The 25483-nt window shown below is 40.8% G+C and overlaps 1 protein-coding gene across 2 annotated transcripts in view; it reads right to left on the bottom strand.

The window, feature by feature from the left end:
• Window positions 1-1495: 1495 nt before the first annotated feature.
• Window positions 1496-25483, bottom strand: part of Dcp2 (decapping mRNA 2) — a 35845-nt gene continuing 11857 nt past the window's right edge. Inside the window, exons 3-12 of one of the 2 annotated variants that reach the window (XR_005285430.1) lie at window positions 22537-22664; window positions 22065-22163; window positions 17472-17624; window positions 17241-17353; window positions 17037-17144; window positions 13822-13960; window positions 10907-11017; window positions 9109-9160; window positions 6774-7016; window positions 1496-6365 (exon numbers count right to left, since the gene is read on the bottom strand). Coding sequence is in view for 1 of the 2 variants with exons in the window: in XM_038330394.1 (XP_038186322.1) it covers window positions 6853-7016; window positions 9109-9160; window positions 10907-11017; window positions 13822-13960; window positions 17037-17144; window positions 17241-17353; window positions 17472-17624; window positions 22065-22163; window positions 22537-22664 (1067 nt within the window). In the remaining variant the exon portion in view is untranslated. Of the gene's footprint in view, window positions 7017-9108; window positions 9161-10906; window positions 11018-13821; window positions 13961-17036; window positions 17145-17240; window positions 17354-17471; window positions 17625-22064; window positions 22164-22536; window positions 22665-25483 lie in introns of both variants that reach the window. The other variant, XM_038330394.1, reaches the window with a different exon arrangement.

The following is a 25483-nucleotide window of genomic DNA, read 5'->3' as shown; positions in this document are numbered from 1 at the left end:
TCTATTGAATGATGTTTTTAAAAAATAATCAGGACATCAAATGTAAATTATGAGATAGCAGTTTCCTAGCATGTCAGAAGTGCTAAAACACCGACTTTGCTACATGGAAAGAACTTTTGATAACAATAGTTACATAGCTGAGAACTCTAAAAGAATAATCAATGTATTTTTCCTGCCTAAGACCTAAGGATATCAGGACATTCTGGTGGAAACCTAAGTTTAAGAATTACTGCCATTTTCCGTGTTTGATTTATAAGAGTCAGACTGTGAAGAGAAGACATCCCATTGTCCACTTTCATTTGAGTGGATTCTACATTTTGAATTTCTATTAATGCAAACAGAACTTCATAACTTTTTTGGTCCAGAGAGATGGCAGCCAAGAGTAACATAGTCATGCCTTAAAATTACAGTAAGGAGTAACAGGAGCAGAACCAATGGTAAATAGCAACCAAAACAGAGTCAATTTTATTGGTAATGTATTATAAATAGTCAGAATTAAACCAAATTTAACACAATATCTTACAGAAAGCCAAAGTGAGCAACCCTGCATCATTGTAAAGATGCGGTTTTAGTTTTTGAACTAGTGTGGATTACATACAACATACTCACCATTAAAGAAAGCACTGCATTTCTCAGTGGAGAACACAGGTGTCAATCTCCATGTCTAATTCACAGATCCCAGTCACGATCAAAGTCACAGCCATGTAAGTGAAAGTCAGTACAGCCATTTCATGGATGCTGAACTTGAGGGAGGCGGTGGGGTGGAGGTGTCACTGAATAAATCCAGCTCTGGAGGCTGTTGTCACACCACAACAAACCCAACAGGCTACTTTAGGGGTTCCTTTTTTGTTTCCCTACATGTGTAACTATTAACCACAAAATAACTTTCATACTGCCACAGACATAATCATGTAAAGAGTTTACACCATCTTTCCCAAGTATGAAAGCACCCTAATGTCAAGCAATAAAATACAGCTGTAAGTTAGGCAAAGATTAAATGTTAAATCATTTAACTTAAGACAAAACCAATTCATCAAGAAATCAAATTTACAAATTATTTATTCTAAAGCCCAGGTTTTTCAGTGAACATTACACCCTTAATGAAGAAAAGCTTGTGTGGCAGCCTCTGCAGCTTCCATGACTCAGCGTGTCATTTACTTTTTCCAGACAAGCTCACACACAGCAGACTGCTCCGAGCCCGCACTGTCCAGGAACACCAGGTCTTCACAGCACAGTATAAACAGTGCTAACGCTACACAACTAGGATTCACCTTTGAACCCAAACTAAACCGTATACTTCATTTTTGTTAGATTTAAGATTATCTTGTATTTATTGATTTATTTATTTTTGAGACAGGGTTTCTTTGTATAGCTCTGGCGTCTCTGGAACTTGATTTGTAGACCAGGGTGGTCTCTGCCTCACAAGTGCTGGGATTACAAGTATGCACCACCATGCCTGGCCTGATTTAGGACCATCTTATTAAGAGGAAATCACTTAAAATAGCTAAATACATTAAGATTTATTATGGTTTCATTGAAGCCAACAGACATAGGTCTAGTAAGTCAACATTCATTTTAAAACTATCGTAAGATTTAAAACTAACTGGCAAATATAAAAAAATAGCTTTTAAAGGTTAAAGCAAAGTTAAGAATTTTACTATTCTTCCCTATTTGTTAAACTGAAAAAAAATTAATATCTATACAATGAAACTTAGCTGTCTACTGTCCTCATTTGAAACAAAATTCAGAAATAAAGGCTTGTTCCCGTGGATACTAGCATTTGACAGTTGGCAGAATGTGCTACCTGAGCAGCAGTGAACTGCATACTCCTGCAGGACCACCTCGTGCACGCCGTGTCCAGGTACACCACTGCTCATGCTCCAGAGGCATGACTGCAACTCACCAAGCTATCCACAGGCAGCAGATGCCAGCTCTCTAAATCTCCCAGCTGGCAACCTCTGTGCTAATGTCTTAAAGCTTGAGAAATGGCTTTAAAATGTTCAGTTGTATCCCAATCCAGTCTAGAGTTATTGTTTTAGACATTTGGATCAAATAATTACAAGCAGAGAGTATTTGACCTTCTTCTGTAAAAGCTCACTAAGAACTAAGGACTAGGAAACGTTGCCCATTTCATCTTAGAACTACACTGAAGTGTTTTCTTTGCTCCCACACAACTTCACCGTTATATACACTGACATGAGAGAGCAGAGCCCTTCTAGCTGCTTGAGGCTCAAGAGTTAGTTATGGCAAACTCTCATGGTGTCAGAGGCATTAAGAGATACAGCCCAAACAAAAAGACTGATTACCAAACAGATGCTCAAAAAATGGTACTCAACAAACGAGCTAATAACAACATCAAGGAAACTACCCTGCAGCAAACATACTGGGGGGTCTTACCTCCCACTGAGAACCCATGTTCACTAAGACCAAGTCACACCCTAAAGCTGACTTCTGTAATTTCTTTTTCCAGAATCCTTGACCAAAAACTGCCCCAAAGTCACTACTATGTTGAGGTGAATTCCTTTTAGACTGTGCTTTCATGCAGCTACCAGAGACAGAACCCATGCTTCTGCCACACTAAGACAAGATATAAGTAATCTCTCTCATGCTGATTTCAAATTAGATATTCTGTTGAGAACACTTCCAAATAATAAAGCCTTAAAGCTTTGACTAAGTACGAAGTACACAGAAAACCCACACAAAAGCCCTCTAAGCACCAAGTTAATAGAAATGCCTTTACAGCCAGCTCTATGCAGAAGTAGACCGAGGCTTCAACTTCCCTCAGCTAAGAAGTACGTCAGCAACGAGCGCTGTTTGTCACAGGAAACTGCTGGCAGCACACCCACATGCTGTGACTGTGCACACTCTGGGCTATCTTGTTATCAACAAGACCTGGTTCCATTTCCAACAACACGGCAACTCCAGTTCCAGGAGGATCTGACACTCTTTCTGGCCTCCTTGGGCACCAGGCACATGTGTGGTACACATACATACACAGGTGAAACACATTAAAACACATTAAAAAATTAAAGTAATAAAAAATTAAAAATAAAATCCAGAATGCCTGAAGCTCTGCAGAATCAAAAGAAAGGACTCAAACACTAGTCCTTAAAGTGAGAAAAATTACATTAGAATCAATGGATTGCTTGGCAATCATACTTACAACACTTGACTGAGGAGCAGAAAATATCTGGAAAGGTCAGTACTTTCTGACTGTTCGCGCTGGGCCCCGGCCACACTTCTCACCTGGAGCATCACGAAAACACTCAACTGCTAGCGATGCTCAGTAGTTTTCTCTCTGGGCTCTGCAGAGCAACTGTTGGAGATGGCAACCTACTTATGCAAATCTCAGATTACTGATCTCAATCTGCTACCTTCTGACACAGGCTTCACGAATAACCCAATTCTCTCTCTCTATATATATAGAGAGAGAAAAAGATGTGGAGGACATTTCTAGATTTTTAGGAAACCATACAAATGTATTTTATCGTCTTCTGACACCGCTCTGACCCGGCTTCAGCAAGCTGTGAGGACACCACCAGATACACAGGTGGTAACACCTCAGACACACAGTGGGCTGTGGTCTCCTTTGCCGAGGGTCACGTCGTCACCACACATCCACACTTCTCTCAGGCCACACAATCATCAACTTAAAGCCAGGAGGAAGAAGTGTTAACACAACACAAAGAATACTGCCTCAGAGAACACAGACACCACTGTTGTTGTTAAAGTCCCCAAGAAAGGAGGTTCGCAGCTAGGGAAGGTCACGGTGACCACAGGAAGAAAGCCTGCCCAGCAATGATCATGTCTAGGTCCCTCCCTCTCCTTCTTATTTAACTAATGTTAGAAGATCAGACTGCTAGGTGAGGGACTTGATGATAAAACATTTTTAATGCACACAGGTACCAGTTCTTGACATTTTTAGAAAACACGGTGCTCGATAAAGGAACTGGATTCCTACAGCCATTTTCTAAGATCTGCAGTTTTTTATTGACAGTACATGTAAATTACTAGAACCGCCAAAAGAAATAGCACAGCCAAGTCTTACAGCATAATATTAATCTGCTATATAGCTCCATAATATGTAATTACTAATTAATATTTAATATAAAAATAATGATATTCAAAGGTCAAAACAGCAAGTAGTGACCACAATTCCTGACAGTGCTGGGACAAAAAGCTAATTAGATCTTTCAACATGTTTAATTAATTTCACCCATGTTACCAGGTCTGCTAGGTTTTTCAGGTCCCTCATGTCTCAGGACGGAATCACTGTTTGAAATACTAGAGTCGTTCATTCACTGTTTCTAAACAAAACTTACAGAAAGCATGTAAACTGTATTCTTTGTCTCTTGGAGTAAAATGGTTAAGGACAAAGTTATTTAACATTCTTCAAACCACTGAAGTTACACATAAAAGCACCTACAAACTTAGACCTAAAAGGATTCACAGTGCACTGCACCTTGGAACACATGCGGTTGGGTCCTAAGGATGTTTACAAAGCGATTTCAAAGTCTCACCCATGAAATACACAAAACATAATAAGACTGACATTATCTACTGTTCCATCTAGCGTCGTACATTATTGCATATTTGGCATCTTCATCACCAGATTCTATGAAGAAATGTTAACACATCTCAGAGAAGAAATCCAGTCCTGTGCTAAACACGGTCTCTCAAATAACCTGAACAGTGAGGGGTAAGCAGAGCAGATGTACACTAACAAGGTAAAACAACCTAACATTTTCTGCATAGCTGAGTCACACTAGACATACAAACCTTAATTCTTCTTCCAGCATGTTTTTAACAGACTGCTGTGAGAGCCAAAGCCTGAAGTTATCCGAATTGCGTCCCGGCCAGTCCCTTGCTTTGTCCCACAGGGCAGGAAATGAAGCAGCACAGCATTTCTTGGTTCTTACAACCGACCACTTTAGAGGCCATACTTCTGGTAACTAATCACTTCTGCTTTAGTACAGAGAGCTGAAAAATCCAACCTCTTACAGGCACTGAAGGGACTGACCAAAGTACTTATTTAAGAAGACTCTCTCTCTGACACTGACACACACACACACACACACACACACACACACACGGTTTCCAGGTGACAGTACATGAGTGGAATTGACTCACCTGCTGAGCAAACTAAGTTTCCACCCCTTAACCACTTAACAGAAATCTGGAATGCTGGGACCAACTATAAATATGGCTCAAGAAGACCCAACCAAAGCAGCCGTATTTCTGACAATAGTAAGGGCTTCCAAACACAATCATATAATGCATTAAACAGCAAAGGTCACAGAAGGATTCACAAAGTAGTAGTATAAAAGATTCTAGACACACTGTATCATTGTGAAGTCTCCTGCTTAGCACCAAAAGAGTGACACTTTCATTAATAAACAGAATTTCTTCTTTAAAACCAGCCATTTAAAAGCTAAAGCAATGTAGTAATACCAAGTGAATTTCTTACATTAATAGCCCTTCCTTCCAAAGTTCTGAGGGGCTAAGGCGAACCCCTATTAAATAGGCTACATATACAGAATAAAGATTTCTATAGTAATATTATTTATAAGCAGAGATATACTTTGTGGATACCACTTGTAAAAAAACAACTATAAAAAACCCACAAGACAGATGCACGGGCACACATGCACTCAAACACCCCACCCCCACCCCCAGGAAATATTCTCAGCGAGGTCAAATGCAGCCAAAATGCTATTGCCTCCTTAAAGCTCTGGTGATTGTCCTCAGTTATAGGCGACCCTTTATAAAACAGGCATTGTCATCCTTGATTGGATTTAAGAATCCTGAAGGAGCAAAATACAAAATACATTCCTAGGTGTGAGCTAAGTACATTACTTAAAGGGTCCCCCAGCAACACGCTTTATTTATTTGTACTGAGTAAACTGCATAACCCCTTCTTTTCTCACTTTATAACCCAGGGGCTTCAAGATATTAATAAAAAAGCATGTCACTCTGCTATTACAGCAAACTGGAACCTAATATAACATCAATTTTCACAGCTCAACACTGAGATGCAAGATAAAACTAAGATGTAGTTTTCCACACATACTCACACTAGAGTATGTACAGATACTTCACATGAGCAGAATCATTCATTGCACAATACTGAACAGCTGGAGGCACGATGGTCAAGGCAGGACCCAAAGTAACTGCCAGGTACTGGCTTCCATGCTCTCTGCTCCAGCAGGCATAGGGTTTCTGACCGCATACATCAGAGCTCAGAATTACAGCATCAACTCTCATCGACTCAATCTCTCTTCAGGCTGTGGACTTAGTCCTGATGAAGTGCTCAAGAGTTCACTGTGCAAAATAGTATCGTTTTGAAGATGCTGGTTCTAAATAAACTGACAAATTCCAAATAGAAGGATTAGATTCTCAGAAGCAGAGAAATGAGCAAAATGCCTGCAATCCTGATGTCACGATTCAGCTCTTACTGCTCATTAATAACTGGGAATTTAAGTTTCTTTTAAAATTTTCAAGAAAAAAACTCAATGCAATCGCTAAGATGTGGAGATGAAATACTCCTATTAACGTACTAGTTGATGAGTTAATCAACAACTCTTTTCTTGATCAGAATACAAAATAAATGCCCTCAAAAGGAAAAGACAAAAAGCAAAGGCCACTAAAACTTGGTTGCAAACACTGAAACGGTAAATCCATGTAAAAAGTCCTAACTTCATTTACAGTGCAAACTGGTGTTTCTGTGCAGAAAATCTCTTTAGAAACTGCCTCCCTGCGTTTCTTTCAGATACCTGAGAAAGGTAAGGCTTGAGGAGACACGCAAACGTAACAGGTCTCTGACCACGGGCTTCTGCAATACACTTGCTGCTATCAAAGGTCCAAGGTTTTCATTATAGCATTTTGGTCAAACTTGAAACTCAGAAAGGTTCTGGATGAAAATGGGAACTTGCAATGTCCGTTACACGCCACAGAGTGTCCCTCAACAGGCTCTACCGAGACGTCTTCACCAGAACAAGGCAACTCAAATGCTCCATCTGATCAGGAAACAAAATTAGTAGTCAGTAACTCTGAAAATTTACCAAACACTGCCCTCCACCTACTCACAGAGGGCAATTCAGGCACATCTATGTTTACCTTCTAACAGCTGACTCAATCCAAAGTGCCCCAGTCAGTATTCAATGGAGTCTCTTATCCATCACACTTAATTCTACTAATTCAGATTCTTCACCTCTGTGCTCTAAGACCCTTGACATCCCCTTGCTTTCAAATCAGGCAGATTGTTAGCAGTATTTGTACTAGTGCCGGAGTAATCAGAGTTTCTTGACAAAGGCCAATATGAAAATACCATGAAAATTACAATTACAATGGGAGAGGGGCTGTAAAGACTAGGAAAATATGGTTGAAGCTTACCAAGTCCTCAACAGACCAAAAGAAAACCTCAAATGCTTTTTGGCAATCAGTCTCAGCAATGCCTTTCTTTTGGATACAGTACCAAAAGCCAAAGGGTGGGTGGGGGGTTTACACACTAAAATACTAGCGAAAGCCCCATGTTTAAAGGTAACAGTAACTTCTCATAGTGACGCTAAGGCACCTTCATTCATTTGGGAGCCCGAGCACAGACAGGCCATGGTGCACACGTGAAGTCAGATGACAACTCCGGTATCAGTCCATGCCTTCCACTTTGAGATGGGGCCTCTTGTTTTTGCAACGGCCATGGCCAGGCTAACTGACCACAGACTTCCGGGAATCTAGTCCCTGCTGCCCATCTTGCTACAGGGACACTGGGATTATATCTGCACTACCAATGTCTGGATACACATGGGTTTTATGGATAAGAACTCGGGTCTTTCTACCCACTAAGCTATCTTCCCAGACACAGAACATCTCTTTTAAGTATTTTTTTTTTAAATGATTAGTTAAGTCAAGTTACTAAAAAGTCAACTCTGGCATCTGCAGAGGTGATTTTGAACTCCACTCCTGGCTCGGCACAGATGGAGGTAACCAGCTTAACCATCTCAGGACTGTGATCAATGAGTCACTGGTGGATCTGCATCTAAAAACTGCCCTATATTATTTAAATAAATATATAATATTTAAAATAAAGAAAATAATACTCTTCATTTCTTTTTCTCTTTGTGGTTTAAGACAGGGTTTCTCTCTGTAGCCCTGGCTGTTCTGGCTCAAACTCAGACAGATCCACCTGCCTCTGCCTTCCAAGTGCTCGAATTAAAAGCGTGCACCACCATCCAGTGTTCATTTCTTACGAGTTTTCAGTATAAAAGCTATCAATTTGGATGAATATGTAACAGTGACACAAAGAAATTTTTTACTATTCAAATTAAGACTAATAGTGTAGTATACTTTAAAATGACTTCTATTAATCAAATGTCATTAGCATTAGAATTACTTTCTGTATCTGTTCTAAGTTTCTGTGGTGGTCTGAATGAGAAGGACATCCACAGGCTCACATATTTGCATGCTTGGTCCCCAGATGGAGAAGTGTTTGCAAGGATTAGGAGATGTGTGGCCTGTGGGCTCTGAGGTTTCAAAAGTTCACTTCAGTCCAAAGTCTTTCTTGGGCTGCTGTTTGTAGATCAGGATGTAAAGCTCTCAGCTACTTCTCCAGCATCCTGTATGCCTGCCAGCTGCCATGCAAGCAAGTCCCCCAATTAAAAGCTTTCTTTTTAAGAGAGTTGCTTTGGTCATGGTGTCTCATCATAGCAATAGAACAGTGACTAACACAGTTTCCAAACCAGACACACTGCATCCCTTACTGAAGGACAAACGGCATCATTATTAGGTAAGAGGTATGCGCTTAGGAGCACGTTACAAAGTTGACCCCACTACAAAAGCAGGGTGACAATGAGGTAGCCTCATCATCACACTGTTTCCCACAGCCCACAGGCCAGTGCCACAGCACACACTCAAGTGGACTTGAGTGTTTACAAGGGAGTGTTCACCAGGGAGTAACGTCCTTCCATCCAGTGTCTACTGAGAACACCATACCTGACATCTCCGTAGTGCACAGGCAACTCTTCCTGTGTGACTACCGCTACCACAAAGAGCACTGAGGTCACAGCCCCTACATGACAATTAACAAAAAAAAAGAAAAGGAAAAAGGCTTGCCTGTTTCAAAGTTGTCCTGAAGTTTTCGTGGATGCAGCCTCTTTTCACATTTCTATTAAAAACAGACACACAGCATAGACTTTTGTTATTTTTACATATTAAAACTCAAGAGATACACGATCAAATATCTCAAGAAGAAAATTAAGCCAGGAATCTAATCATCTCCCCAGTGGCTTTCCTTAAAGCTCAACTTCTGAAGAGTTTGGAGAATATATACCAACTTCTTTACCTATCATGACCCAGAAACAACGCTCAGCGTACAGTCTTTTCACCTTCAGAGGCAGAGCACTGCTCCGCAGCCTCTCCCGTTATCCTGGTACTAACAACCAAACCCAGGGCCTGCCGTATGCAAGGCACAAAGGGCTCTGCTAGTAAACTACATTCCCCAGAGTTCTAACCTTTTAAATGTAACTGGATGCAAGCAACATTCCTTTCCAACAAGCACAGGCCTTAACTCTCTGCTGAGTTAATTTGGAACCATGAGTGAAATAAACCCTTTCCTTCCCATGTTGCTTTGGTCATGGTGTTTTATTAGAGCAACAGTAACCCTAACTAGTCTCCCACCCCCTTTAAGTTTAAAGTTACTAATTTAACTCACTTATCTTCTTGTTTTGTTTTTTGATTTTTCAAGATAGGGTTTCTTTGTGTATCCCTGGCTGTCCTGGAATTCACAGACATCCACCTGCCTCTGCCTCCCAAGTGCTGGGATTAAAGGCGTGCACCATAACTCTCTTTCTTAAAGACACAGCAAACAAATGAAATGAAATAGAAAAATCCAACACTAACAGAAAAGATCAGTGAAGACACTCAGCTCTCTTGTAGAGAAAACTTCTAAATTTGTAACTGCATTGCAACAATGAATGACAGCACCAGAGGATCTCATGGAAAGAAACTGAGTAGAATGGTGGTTACAAAGCTGAGGGTAGGAAGACTGAAGGACAGGAAGAGGCTGCTCAATGACTAAGTTACAGCTAGATGTGTTAAGAAAGCTTGATGTGCTACACAGTAGCACAAATATGAACAACACCACTGCAGACTATACTTCAAAAAGCTAGGAGTGTCAACCACTGTTTCTTTCTGCCCCAGGTTGGCCTCAAAGTTATTATGTATCCCAGGCTTGTCTTAAGCTTGAGTTCTGAGTTCCTCCAGCCTAAGCCTCCTAAGCACTCTGCCTGCACATCAGGCTAAATTTTTTCACCATAAACATTATACAATGTACTCATATATTGAAATATATGGCACCCCATAAATATCTATATTCTTATGAATCCAGTAAAATACACAGAATTAATATCCTTAAAAGATGTACGTGTGTGTGTGTGTGGTGTTTGTTTGTGTGTGGTGTGAGAATTCCCAGGGAAGCCAGGACATCCCATGAGATCTTTAGGAGCAAGAGATTAAATCTAGGTCAGGGAACTGACTTGCAGTCTCTGAAGAACAGCAGATGCCCTTAAACACAGACCCATTCCTTCAGGCCCCTGAACAATGGGTTTTCAGAAAAAGAAGAATTGCTTGTTTTTTACTATATAGTGTTTTTAAGGCTTTAAAGTAAATGCAAAAAACCACACAAGGCAAAAAGTAGAAGTGTACCCAATTATTCCAGGCCTGTAGTTAAGAATGGCCAAAGGGAGATTTAGGTTTTAGTTCATGAAGGCAATAGAGAATAACTCAATTTTATTAAAATTCTATTATTAAAATTTATCAAATGAAAATAAGAACTAAGCCAACATTATTGTGTCTGGAGACACCCAGTCCATTTTCAAGGAGAGCAGTCTCCTAGGCACCTCAGCGAACTTACCATCACGGGATTCTGTTGCTTTGCTGGTTGACTGTGAACTCCATTTGTTCTTTTCTTCTGATTAGGTGAATCTTGATACTGTTTTCTGCCATTCCCTCTCATATTTTGATTCTATTTTTCCAGTAAAAAAGAACATGTAAATTCACAGTACAACAATACAAATATACCTCTATGAATGTTTATCTCAATTGAATAGAGTTCATAAAACATCATCTAAATGTTTACACATTTGCTTTATCAATGGACTTTCTTAGACAACTGCTTTGCAAAGGAACATCTGAAACGGGGAGCAGCAAAGCATCATTCCCTAGGTCCTTTCCATACTTCTTGCTGTATCCATGCCTATAAACTGTTTACAATGCACAAATATGGCAGGGTGGAAGCTCAGGTAAAGCTCACACAGAGCACAAGACCCCAGAGTCAAGCTCTCCAGCACAAAGATAAAGGAATGGGAGCAGCGGCAGAAACTGTGATGGGAAGGCAGCCAGGGCACCCGGGAAGCCTGCTTTTCTCCTTTAAGCTTATTTGACATTGTGCATGTGTACAGGGTTGTGAGTCAGCGTGGGTGCCGGTCAGAGACACTGTGCAGAACCGGTTCTCTCCTTTCACCTTTACACAGGTTCCAGGATCACACTAGGGCTGTGAGGCCACTGCAGGGAGTGTTTACACACTAAGTCATCTTGCTGGCCCCTACAGCTCTTAATAGTATAAATTATGCACTAGGGACCATCAGTTATCAGAAAATTAAAATAAACAGATAAGTGTTTCACAAAATAATGAAGATCAGTGTTTTAGACACTTGGGCCTTTTAATCTTAAATTTAGGCACAACCTTTTCAAATACCAATTTCTCCTTCATATCTTGGAAAACAGCTATTTGAGAGAACTGTGACTAATGAATGTAACTATTACTTAAAAAAAATGTTGGTCTTCGTTCCACCTACTCAGCCACAGAGAACACGAGGTCGCTGCTGAAATAACTGGCCAACAGTAACCTAGCTGAAGTGGACAGACGGTGGAGCTCATGCGCCATGCTCTCAACTTAAGCTTCATTTTCTTCTTGGCAGTATTTCTTTTCCTGCGCCTTACTTTAGGATGTGCACCTCAGTGGCAATAGACCGGATGGTTGTCAACACTAGCAATACTGTAGACCGGATGGTTGTCAACACTAGCAATACTGCAGACCGGATGGTTGTCAGCACTAGCAATACTGTAGACCGGATGGTTGTCAGCACTAGCAATACTGTAGACCGGATGGTTGTCAACACTAGCAATACTGTAGACCAGATGGTTGTCAGCACTAGCAATACTGTAGACCGGATGGTTGTCAGTACTAGCAATACTGTAGACCTGATGGTTGTCAGCACTAGCAATACTGTAGACCTGATGGTTGTCAGCACTAGCAATACTGTAGACCGGATGGTTGTCGGCACTAGCAATACTGTAGACCGGATGGTTGTCAGCACTAGCAATACTGTAGACCTGATGGTTGTCAGCACTAGCAATACTGTAGACCGGATGGTTGTCAGCACTAGCAATACTGTAGACCGGATGGCTGTCAGCACTAGCAATACTGTAGACCTGATGGTTGTCGACACTAGCAATACTCACTTTGACCCACACCAGTAGCTTTTCTGCTGCTGTTTTTCTCCCACTCTCCAAACATTTTAAACCCTCAAAAGAGAAACTCTGTTGCCCAAAAAAGGAACAATTCTTTTGTTGTTGTTGTTTGTTTTTCGAGACAAGGTTTCTTTGTGTAATAGCTCTGACTCTCTTGGAACTCCCTTTGTAGACCAGGCTGGTATTGACTCACTGAGATGCACCTGCCTGCCTCTGCCTCCCAAGTGCTAGGATTAAGGGTGAGTGCCGTCACCACCGTGTAGGGTGACTACTCTGAAGTCTGCACTAGTTCCAGCCGTAATCACTACTTAGCACACACACCTTGTGTGCGTATGGGTTTGCCTTGCTTAGGGACACATCACAGAACTACAGTTTCTGCCCGATTTATTTCACTTAGCCATTGTCTTCAAGGATCACGTATACTGTAGATGTCTCAGACTTTACTCACTGATAACTGAAAACAGTCCAGGGCACGAACATCCATCTATGTGCTGTGACTATACGCGGCTGTGATTAGCCCTAGGATGACATTATCCTTTAAGGCCATTCTAGGTCCATTTGCTTATACATGTAGGAGTGGGGGTGCAGACTCGTGATAAACTCCGGTCTAACCGGTGGGAGATCACCGACTCTCCTCCCAGCAGCCGCCTCTCCCTACACTTCCGAGAGCACAGCGCAGGGTCCTCGTCCTCTGCGTTCTCCCCTCCCCAACACTGGTGGTTCTCTGTTCTGTTGGGTTCACTACCACAGCCGTTCTGAGGTCTAACTGATCTGTACTTCCCAATGACAAACACTGCTGAGTCTTTTCCATACTTAATGGCCATCTGAACTTCTTGAGAGAAGGGTTTGGTCAAGTGTTTTAGAATGAGGCTGGGTTTTATAGAACTTTTGAGTGGCTATTGTTCTTAAGGCAACAATCTGGAAACCAATAAAATGTTCATTAAGTGAACAATAAGAAACTGAGGTATAATCACCTCATAATCATCAATATGATATGACAGTAAAACTACATAATACACGTTATTTTTTACAATAGATCCTATCAACCTTAACTCAGAAATCGTCTTCTTTCAAGTCTCTCACTGGCAGCATGCATAAAGAGGCTCAAGAAGAACATCCCATTATTTACCACATTGGATTTATTTCAAGACTATGAAGGAAAATGAGTCTCAGGTCTGTTCAAGTCACAAGCTCAACAATTCAGAATTCTTCTACACAGTACACATAATTCCTCTGCTGAAAATGATTTTGCAGCAGAATCACAGCACCTGGAAGGATTCAGTGTGACTCCCTCACCTTTGCTTTGAAAGGGTCCGACGCCACTTCTGCGTGGTTACTATGTGGCTTCTGTGGCAGTGGCTGCCTGTGCTTTACCCACTGGTCACTAGGAGAACCTTCAGGAAACAGCTGCTGGCTGTGGCGGAATTTTGTTCGACTACACCAAGGTTTAAAAAATAAGAAGAGATTTTTCACTTGCAGCTCTTTAAAAGTCTCAACAGTTTAACCTACCAACGATATATTTTACTTTTTAAAAAATCATTTACCTTTTCCCAATACTCCTTAAGTTATTAAACCAGGAAAAAAAAAGTTGTTTTTTTTTTTTTTTCTTCAAGACAGAGTATCTCTGTGTAGTCCTGGCTGTCTTGGAACTTGCTCTGTAGGCCAGGCCACGTTAAACTCAGAAATCCTCCTACCTCTGCCTTCTTAGTGCTGGGATTAAAGTCATGTACCTAAATGTCCAGGTAAAGCAGAGATTCTAATCAGCTTTGCCAGCTATATTTTAAATTGGTGCTAATGAATTTTTCTTACATTAACAACCTATTCTTTCTGAATTATTCAAACCATACCATCCCTATATGTAATTATATTCTTTAAATCAAAAGACAGTTTTTTGTAAATTTAGTTGAAGCAGTGAAATGATATATGTGAATTTTTCTTTTTAATGTGATGGACAGCACATTCTTTCCAGATGGTTCGGTAAGGGATCTGATCAAATAGGTTGGTTACAGCCCCTACCAATGTTATATGTGATCTGAGAAATTAGGTTACTTTCCAGAGCACAGCTCCTTAAACCACAAGAGATACAAAATACTGCAATGGTAAAGACTTCTGAATGTGTAGAACCAGTAGCTAATTCAAAGCCCAATGTGCAGAGTCTGAGGTATCTGTGGCCTGTTCATTACCCAACCGCTACACAGCCTTGGTTCTGAACACACAACACACACAACATGCAATCAAACCAGGAACACTATGGAAGATCTCTGCTTAGAAGTGAGATTAATATGCTGTAGGCTTATAATATACACAATATAGCTTTGACTCTTACAGAAAGAAAATGGCTTAGTTATTGAATGCAAAGACTGTCAGTGTTTTCCACCACCCCAGCAATTATGCACCAAATCAGCCCATCTTTGGACTGTCCTCTGTTAGAATACTTGATTTGGGGACTGACTAGGAGCTGGTTCAGCAGGTAGAATCATGCGCTGTGCAGGCCTAATGGTCTGAGTTCAAGCTTTGAAACCCATGACTGAAGGAGAGAAGAACTGACTCCAAAAGGCTGTCTTCTGACCGCTGCAGGCCTACACATGCGCGCGCACACACAGACACACAGACACACAGACACACACACACACAGAGACATACGCACGCACACACAGCCTTCTAACGAAGAATGTTTCATTTTGAACACTGCTGCTGCACATCCACATTACTCTAGAGAATTTCACCCTGGAGCAACCCACACCTGCATGTAAGCAGTACTCTAAAGAACATTGTAACATTATCAGACTCCTTTCAGAATTCCTTTTTCCATGTAAAACTTACAGAGCTGGATCTGATGGCTCCAGACTATAATTAAAACACTCCAGAGGCTGAAGCAGGAGGACTGCTGGTTTGAGGCCAGTAGGGTCTATATGCTGAGTTCTAGACAAGTCTGAACTACAAAGTGAGACCCTGTCTCGAAGTATTTTTAAAAATCAAATTAGGATATGTTCCGTAATTCTACCTTTTCAAAAGGCAAAACAGTGACATTTCTTCCAACATAACAGACTGTATGACTGAAAAGAATATTGCCTCTAAAGGAAGTATAAAAAGTAGCTAAAGCCTGCACAATCACCTCTCCTCCTAACAAGAGCAGACACCCGAGGACTAAGAGTGACTTTCCCAGCCATGAACTGCTACCACTTATGACTTCTTGGGCATAGCTGCTTTTATACTCTTGGCTATAGTCTTGTCTTCCTGACTTCTGTCATACTGTTCACTTATTTCTATTAGTGCGTCTTTATAATTATAATAACTATTATAAATTTTGAAAGACAGAATGATTCCTGAGATATTTAATCCAATCTCTTTCCCTTGTAAAAACAACACAAATAGAATAGCACCTATTTTAAATGTATAACCATAAAGGTAATATACTCTTATTGCTTTTTTTAAGATTAAAATCCTAGATTAAAAAGATCACCAAATTAGAAAAAAAGAGGTAAAACAAGAAGCAAAGTAAAACCACAACTCTGGCAAAAACAAACAAAAACAAAAACAAACAAACAAAAACTTATAGCAAGCTGCTTATGAGAACATATACCAAGACTAGAGAGAAGACATACGTTAAGGTCCTTGCTGCCAAGGCTTATTATGACTGATTTCAATCCCAGGGACCTAACACGTAGAAAGGAACTATTTGCAAATTGTCCTACACACACACACACACACACACACACACACACACACACACACTGTGTAATAAACTTAATAAAATTATATTATGCACATTTAACGAAGTTAATCACCAAGTCTGTACCGAATTCCAAACCAGTAAACGTCAGTGACAGTTCACACCGTAATTAATAGACCCTCTTCATCACACAGCCCAGAGCAAGCTGGGGAGATGTCTTATTCAGTAAAGTACTTGCTGTACAAACATGAGAACCTCAGTTAGATCCCAGAACCCACGGACAAAAGCCAAGTTTGGTGATGTGTGCTTGTAATCCTACAGCTGGGGAGGGAAGACAGGCATAATCCTGAGAACTCCAGGCCAGCGAGAGGCCATGAATCAACACACAAAACTGAATGACACTCCTCATGTGCACATGCGGCCACACACCTACAGGAACATACACATTCATTTGCATACAAAATTCTGTAAGAAGTCCAAACAGCTGTCACCGACTCTAACAAATTACTCAGCAGCACCTCCCGCCTCCTGTGCAGCAGAGACCTCAACGTACCCCATTCAATCACCTCCAGAAACTAAATCTTCAACACACATTCTTCTCCTTTTCCTGCTATTCTGAAGTTGATGTCCTCTCGAGTGGACTATTTTAAAACGTGCCCGAAGTGTCTTTCTGCAAATTACTCCCTCTCATCTTAGCAGAAACCTTTAAAGACTATCTTACACACAAACTGAGACACAACAGTGCTTCTAGGGCTCTCAAGCTGCTCTGACTCAAGAAGCAAATGGTGTTAGACTGAAAACCCTAGAAAGCCACCATCTCACAAGGACATCTCTTTACCTCAACTTTTCCACAGTGGGTTTAGATGGTGTGCTGCCAACTGAAGAAAAGCCATTGTCACTATCCGAGGAATCTCCAAATCTTCGAGACAGCCAGTCCCTTAGGGGTCTATGGAAACACGTACAATTCATTAAACACAAACAAACAAACCTGAAATAGCAGCACCAAGGACAGTTTTACAGTTTAAGAAATAAACATACCTACCTGATAAAGGGAATGGCCATAAAAAACTTATTAGGTGCCAAGCCGAGCTTGGACTTGGGAGTCATGTCATTTCTGTGACAGGGCAATTTCTCAATGGAGAACCACTCAATGTTCTGAAACAAAACAATTGCATCTAGCTGATTACTATCAAGAAGTAGTTAAAACCACCCCCCGCGTCTTTCAATTGGGATTCTGTTTAGCAACCCACAAATATTCTTAACTCTTACATACTCTAATTTCTCTTCTGGTTTTGGGGTTAAATTTTGTATCTTTTGGAACTCCTGGAATGATGTACAAGCGAGCAAGCTGGTCATTGATTCGTAGTTCGATGTAATCATCCTTACAAATATAGTCTTTTATATCAAAACCAGTTTCTTCCAAGACCTGGAAATAAATGTGGATAAAATATTTGGTTTTAAACATCTGAGGGTAAGGTAGGAAGATGAGTTCAAGGGTAGCTAGTTACATGACTGAGATGGTGTCAAAACAAAACAAAATAGATGAAGACATCATCCTAAATCTAATCCGTAGCTAGGAAATTGAGATAAAGCCCCTCCCCCAATGTAATGCTAAGACAAGTAAAATCTGAACAGATCAAACAGGCATAAACTATAGGCAAAGGAGGCTAACAGTCTGGCTACCTATCAGCCAGGACTTAACTGCTCAGCTGCTTTCAGACAGTGCTGCCTGCATTACACTGCAGCGCTACCAAGTGGCAGAAGGACGGACTGCAACTCTAGCACTCCTAGGTGAAACATACTCAAAAAAAAAAAAAAAAAAAAAAAAAAAAAAAAAGCCACTGCATGAATACAACTTTAAAAATTCCTAGGCTTATGGCCAGGTAGTGCTGGCAAAAGCCCTTATCCCAGTAATTGGAGGTAGAGGCAGGCAGATCTCTGAGTCTGAGGCCAGCTTGGTCTATAGAGTGAGTTCCAGAACAACCAGCTCTACAGAGAAACCCTGTCTCAAAACAAATTCTAGGTCGCAACCATTGTGACTATATGGAGGAGGGGCTATTGGAGGTAATAAGGGTTAAATGAGGTTCTTAACCATATGACCCTGATTTTGGTTAAGAAAAGACCACAACAGCTCTCTGGACAATACCCAAACATACCCAGGAAAGCCCACGTGGACACACTACTGGAAATAGATTCCTACAATCAAGCAAGAGAGCCTGCAATGAATCCAATTAGCTGGAGCTCTAATCTTGGATCTCTAGTCTCCAGATCTGCAATGAAATAAATTCTGCGGTTTAAGCTATCCCGTCAGTTGTAAGTCAACTCAAGCAAACTAAACAGTAACCTTCCAGCCAACTCCCTAAGCTTTTAGGCAAAGGCAATCATTTAAAAATCAGGATTAAAAAACAAGGCTTGCCTTTAAAAAAAAAAAAATCTGTCAAAGGGAAGGCCACCTGCTCCATGGGCCTGTGATCCCATCTCTCCCATCTTTCATGGGTGCTGAAGATGTAAACTTGGACCTAGGCTTGAGCATAAGTGCTCTTACCCACAGAGCCCTCTCTTCCCAGCATGCTTCCCATGGCGGCTTTCTGAAAGGCATCCTATACAAGTGTTCTCTGACCACACTCATAACCTCAATCTTCCTTCTTCTCCCCGAGTCCCTTCAGGCATTTCCATTCATTCCCCATCTCACTTTGTTCATATCCTGCATATATGCACACGACTGAATGTATCAATATGATGTCTAGGGTTCCAAAAGGAGAGAGAATGTATTTGTCTTTCTGGGTCTGACTTAATATGGTTAAGTTCTGGCTGCGTCTTTTTTCTGCGGATGACAAGAATTTGTTGCTTGAACTGACATTGCTGGCACACACATAAAAACTGGTGTATACTGGCAATCCAAACTAAGCTCTCCTGCTTGGGCAGCAAGCACTCTGCACATTGAGCTAAATCTCAGACGTTACACCAGTGGCTTTTAAGAACTGTAACTTTTTTTCTTCACTAATAAGCCACATCCAAATTAAAACAAGGTAATAAATACCACTGTGTCAAACAGACCAGCTCAAAAACATCTCAGAATCAAATTTCTGCTGCTTTTCCAAACTCTAAAATGTTGCTTCTGGCTATGAAGTTCTTCAAAGTGACTGTCTTTAATATATTTGAGTGATTAAATGACTTTTCTGAAGTAACTAGGCTTTTACATAAATACAGCCTAAACTGGAACAAATCTCAAAGGTCGAGTAAAATGTGGGGCAAGATAAAAAGCTAACGGCAGACTTTCCATACATTAAAGGCAAAATGGTAAGCTATAGTTGCTGTTTAGGTTCAGGGGCCATTAAAGAGCTGACCAGAAAAAGAGAATTTTAAGTAAGGATGAATGGAGAGTCACCCATTTGGAATTTCCCTTCTACAGAGACACTCCCTCCTTCGAGGCTGTGAGAGACAGAACTGCAGAGAGAAAGGAACCCGAAGCAGGTTCAGATGCTGCTGCAGTTTACATCTGGGATGTCCTCAACAGGCTGATTCTCGCACTCGGCCTCCATCTCATGGTGCTATGTGAGAGGCTGTGGAGCCTGCAGGAGGAGAGCTGGATGGGGAGAACAGGCAAGAAGATCTTTGAAGCCCAAACCAGCCGTGGTTCCAGCCACACTCTGAGCTCCAGGTTCAGCACATACACAGGCACCACCCGAGATGCCCAGAACCTCACTGATGCCTTCCCCACAATTAACCAAGGCTCTGACAGTGAACACCAAAGTCAATTCTTCCGGGTAAAAGCAAGATGTGAGAATTAGCTAATAAGAGGCTGAAACTAAGGGGCCAGGCAGTGTTTAAAAGAAACACACACACAAAAAAAAGTCAATTATTCCTCCACCAAGTGGTTTTGACACATACTTTGTCTCATCAAACAAAAGTAACTAATCCAGAGATGCACTGAGCTGGGGTCTCAACTGGCAGGGAGAGAAGAGGCTGTTTGGGTAGGCAGAATTTCACTCAAACTTTAGAAACAATCAAATTCAGAGAACAAGGAATGACTCTTTCAAATGGCTAAGCTGGGGATGGAGCAGGATTTGAACTTTATCTTATAGCTCAGATAAAAGGCTAGATTGAGTTTTGAGAAGAAACATGTAAATGTTTAGAAAAATCCAGACCCTACATTTTTCTGGATTACTAAAAAGAAAAAAAAAGAACAAAGAATACAGTTAGAAGTTGAAATGTTTTGTCAAAGAAAATATTTTCAAGCAAAAAGTAGAAAAGACACCATTATAAAGAACAGAGCCAGAGATAGGCTTTAAAAGCAGACAGAACAAATGAAGGTAGATATGGCCCCAAAAAGCAAGGTGGGAAGGGGGGAGAAAGACAGTATCTTATTTTTTTATGTATTATTTTTGTTTTTTTTTTTGTTTTGTTTTGTTTTTTGGTCTAACAGCCCTAGCTGTCCTGGAACTCACTTTGTAGACCAGGCTGGACTCGAACTCACAGAGCTCCACCTGCCTCTGCCTCCCAAGTGCTGGGATTAAAGGTATCACTGTCTGGCCCTTATTATTTTTAGTTATAAACTGATTGGCCCATTAGCTCAGGCTTCTTATTAACTCTTGTAACTTATATTAGCCCATTATTCTTGTCTATGCTAGCCACGTGGCTCAGTACCTTATTCAGCGAGGCAGTTACATCTTGCTTGTTCTGTTTCCAGATCAGGACAGCAGACCAAGCTTTTCTCTTCCAAAAATTCTCCTGTTCTTGTTGCCCTGCCTCTATTTCCTGCCTGGCTACTGGCCAATCAGCATTTTATTAAAATACAATTGACAGCCATTGTCCCACAGCACTTCCCCCCTTTAAAAACAAAACAAAACAAAAACAAACTAAGAACTTTGAATCTAATATCCTTTGTTTGTGGCACACACATTTAATCCCAACGCTTAGGAGGCAGAGGCAGACAGATCTCTGTGAATTCAAGGTATGGTGACACACACCTTTAATATGAGCAGTTGGGAGGCAGAGGCAGGCAGATCTCCGTGAGCTCAAGGACAGCCTGGTCTACAGAGGGAGTTCCAGGACAAAGATACACAAAAAAACTCTGTCTCAAAAAGCCAAAAATTACACAATAAAAATAAAAGAAATAAGAAATAAAGGTTAATATAAAGCCACGTAAAGATGAAAAATACAGAGTCGGGATACTGTATTATGTTCTCTTTGAATTGTTTGAATGTTGAGGAAGGAGCAATAGCTGCCAAAAGATATTTGTTTATAAATGCTGCTGAATTAATCCAAGATAGGTACTTTGAAAATACCTTGACTTCAAAATTGAAGTCAAAAGGTATGTTACTTTGAAGAGGTTTTGCTTTTGTTTCCACAGAAAATGAGAGGCTGTGGATTCATTCTGAGTTAAGAAAAATCCAGGTTTGATCAAGAAGACCACCTGAGAAATCTCCAGTAGGTACAGGTGACCCAGATGTTAAAGTTCTACATTCAGAACATATTCAAAATGCTGCCTGAGATGATACAGCCTCGCAGGATACTTAACTCCAGTCATGACTTGATCATAATTTTTAAATTTTCTTTAGGTCCCCATAAGATTATCAGTGCCCCCAACCAGCAGGAAGTAGCCTGCCTGGTACTCAAGAAGACCAGCAGAGGGTATCAGATCCTTTGTGGCTGGAGTTAGAGATGGTTGTGAGGTAGCATGTAAGTGGTAGGAATCAAACACAGGTCCCTGCTCTTAATCATCTCTCCTGTAGTCCAAACAGTTGTCTCTAGTTAAACCATGCATTCACATTTCAGAAAAAAACTAAGCTTTCTCCAGAGCTTAAAAGAGACTTAAGACTCTGCAAGCTAACAGCCACACTCACTGCCAACTGCAGGGACTCACCTCTCTGGCGGCGCAGTCGTGGGGTGCTTCCTCTTTATTCACTTTTCCTTTTGGAAACCCCCAGCCTGATTTTGCCAAGTATCCCTGAACCAGCAGTACCTACAAACAAGCAGAAAGTCAAAAACAAACCCCAAAGAAATCCAGTTTCCTTTCCCATTTTCCATCCCCAAAGATACTTTTCTCTGTACTTCAGGTAATTATTTACCAACAAACTACGCACAGCATTTGGCCCCAGCATCTTCTGAGACTGTAAATATAGCATGAAGAGACACACGCTGTCTATTTAAACTGTCTCAATAACGAACTCACAGCTCTTTACACTAAGCCATAGCAAGCACAACAGAATGCAGGTAAGACATCCAAAGTTTAGTTCTTTAACATTAAGAATCTAAGGATGTTTGAACACCTCAGTCAATGGCTGACAAGTAGTTGATGAGCATTTCCCTGACGTCTTCAAGATCAGTGCACTCACATTCTCGAGCGTCTCATCAAGGATGATTGCACCATAGGTTGGCACTCCCATTTTATATTCCTTCCATTCATCCAAAATCTTTTCCACATCTTCACCTTGTGGCAGCAGAAAGGGACAATGACTGAAGAGTATAGAAAATGTTAAGGAAGCTACCTTTCCCTTAGTCCGGCCTAAGAAGCTTCAACAAGGGAACAGCTGGAGCGACGCTCAGTGCTCACGAGCACTACCCAGCCTCCAGAGTCCAGCTCCCAGTGCCCACATCTGGGGCTCACAACCACACAGCTCAACTCCAAGGGGTCTTCTGACCTCCACAGACACCCGTACATACAAACACTCACACGGAGTCAGAAGTTAAAATAAAACTTCACAAAATTACATACAGAAACAAACTTATTTAAATCAACTGTATTTTATATGAAATTACAAGTTATATGAAATTGCAAATTAAGACTGAGCCCAGCACACTCATTTTCCTTGAACAATTCATTAGCTTTTGTATTTAATCTAGACTCGATCCAAATTATGCTTCTGATAGTCAGCACTAGACTCCCAAGTTAACGAATACAAAGGCAGAAACCGTGACTGTCTCAGATGCTCATTGTTGAGTCAAATCCATGCCAGAGTCAGCACACCAAAAACGACAGCACGAGAGCAGGGCCGCCATTTGACCAAAGGAAGGACCTGCCAGGAACATAGAGTTAGGTCCTGGAACTCTGGGGAGTAGGAAAAGGCACAGGGTACACACTACATTGATGTACGTATTTCATAACAGTTCATGCTAAATTGACGGTTTACTATAGTTTATAAAGGAAAATGAGGGTCAGTTTCAGAAGAAATTTAAGTATATATATAAGAAGTAGAACAGTGCAAAATATTAGAGAATAAATTAACAACAAAAACAATCTCTAAAATTGTACACTTGGTCTATCGATGCCCTAAGCATCAAAGGCACCATCACTAAAACAGGATGAAGGTTGTGCAGAAAACACGATTCAGGACAGTTTCTGAATCTGAGGATCTATTTGTAATGGTCTTCAAGCCCCTAAAAGCTTATATATTCCGTTTTTAGATGTTAACTCTAAAACATGAGACATGAATATATTTTCAATTACGTATGATGACCACAAATATGAATACTACCAGTTATTTCTGAGGCCAGACACTAAGCTATTTTGATTCCTGTGGGCTAGTAGTAACAACTGAAATTTCAGAGTCAAATGATGAGAGAAAAAGGGATATTCTACAGTGCATGGAGCAGAAACTCAAGAGAACCTTTAAATGAGCACTGGTAATCACAGTGACAAGTTTGGGCAAAATGAAAGCATATTTAGTTTCTATCATAAATATAATTTCATGAGCTATAATATATTTTGAAGTTTTAGTTTTATGGTTGTATTAAGAACTAAGATGGCTCTCTACAAATCCAAAGAGGTCAACCATGTATGACATCATAACTAAAAGGAAAACACAGGCAATCTCCATGTAATTGTTTTGTGCGAAATTTCAAGGCTTACTCCAGATACATTAACCATCCTATGAACACCTGTAATCCCTCAGAGACCAAAATACTGAAATCACTTCCCAATAAAAGTCTGACTTGGGGGATAGAGAGATGGCTCAGTGGTTAAGAGCACATACTGCTCAGAGGACCTGAGTTCGATTCCCAGCACCTATGTAGGGGACTCACAGCCACCTGTAATTCCAGCTTCAGGGAATCTGATGCTTCTGGCCTCCTTAAACACCTGCACCCAATGCATATCCCAACACACATATACACATAATTAGAAAGTAAATAAACATATTTGTAAAAGCCTGCTTCTATATTCACTAAAAATTCTTGGCTGGGTGATGGTGGTGCATGCATTTAGTCCCAGCACTAAAAAGGCAGAGGCAGAGGCAGGCAGATCTCGATCTCTGTGAGTTCAAGGCCAGCCTGGTCTACAGACCAAGTTTCAGGACAGCCAGGGCTACACAAAGAAAGAAAATCAAAAGGAAAAAAAAATCTGAGTTGTAAAAAGTCACTGATTTTACCACAAAAACAAAACACACACACACAAACATTCTTTCACTTTCTCTGTGACTCTGCCTCTCCCAAAATAGTTTAACAAAAACAAAACCAACACAAGTGAAACAAAACCTCCCAAGCAAACCTCCAGTTGTTTTCAGACACACCCAAGTCCCTGCTCACTGCACTGGAGCCGCTTCCAGCGTCCCCTCTCATCTACTCGAAAACATCTCACTTTTCTCTTCGTGATGCTTTTCTTCCTAAATGACTCCCCCCCCCCCCCAGTCTATCTAACCTCGAAATATTTTTCTTCGCAACCCTTAACACATACTGGTTCTTTCCTAGATGGCAGGCCTATCCTCAACAACTACATGTACAATTAGCCTGATTTCCATATTTATTATTTGATTAGGCAACATTCACATATCATTTATTAGGTTAAGAAGGGAACTGGGAACCAAAGAAATCAAATGACCTCATGACCTAGGGGTCACTGTCAGGGATCTGGTATGGTTCCTCTCTGTCCTCTGAATGCGCTTCTACTTCTCACACGTTTGCAAGCATCTTCCTTTATCTGTTGTGACCCTAAGACTGCCTGGTTCACTGCAAAATGCCCGGCACATAGATACCGTTCAGTTATTTAACAAAGCTGAGTTCTTTCTCAAAAGGTTCCTTCCCCATATAACTAAGTGAAAAGAAAAAAATCTGCATCACGTTTTTGATGTCTGTAACACTGGGATTAAGTATAAAACTTACAAGTACACGCATGAGCGAACTCTTATTCAGAAACCCAAGACAACAGCTGTTTTGGAAAAACCTTAAGTCTATATAAGAGGACCAAAACAAAGGGTTTTTTTTATTAATAATTTTCCCACAGCTCAATTATAACTCTTACAAGCAAGGTCTTCTATTTGTACAGACTAGTCGCCAAGCCTTCAGCTA

This window comes from Arvicola amphibius, chromosome 5 (assembly GCF_903992535.2).
Source record: "Arvicola amphibius chromosome 5, mArvAmp1.2, whole genome shotgun sequence".
Lineage (NCBI taxonomy): Eukaryota > Metazoa > Chordata > Mammalia > Rodentia > Cricetidae > Arvicola > Arvicola amphibius.
This window is presented reverse-complemented; position numbering and strand designations above follow the sequence as displayed.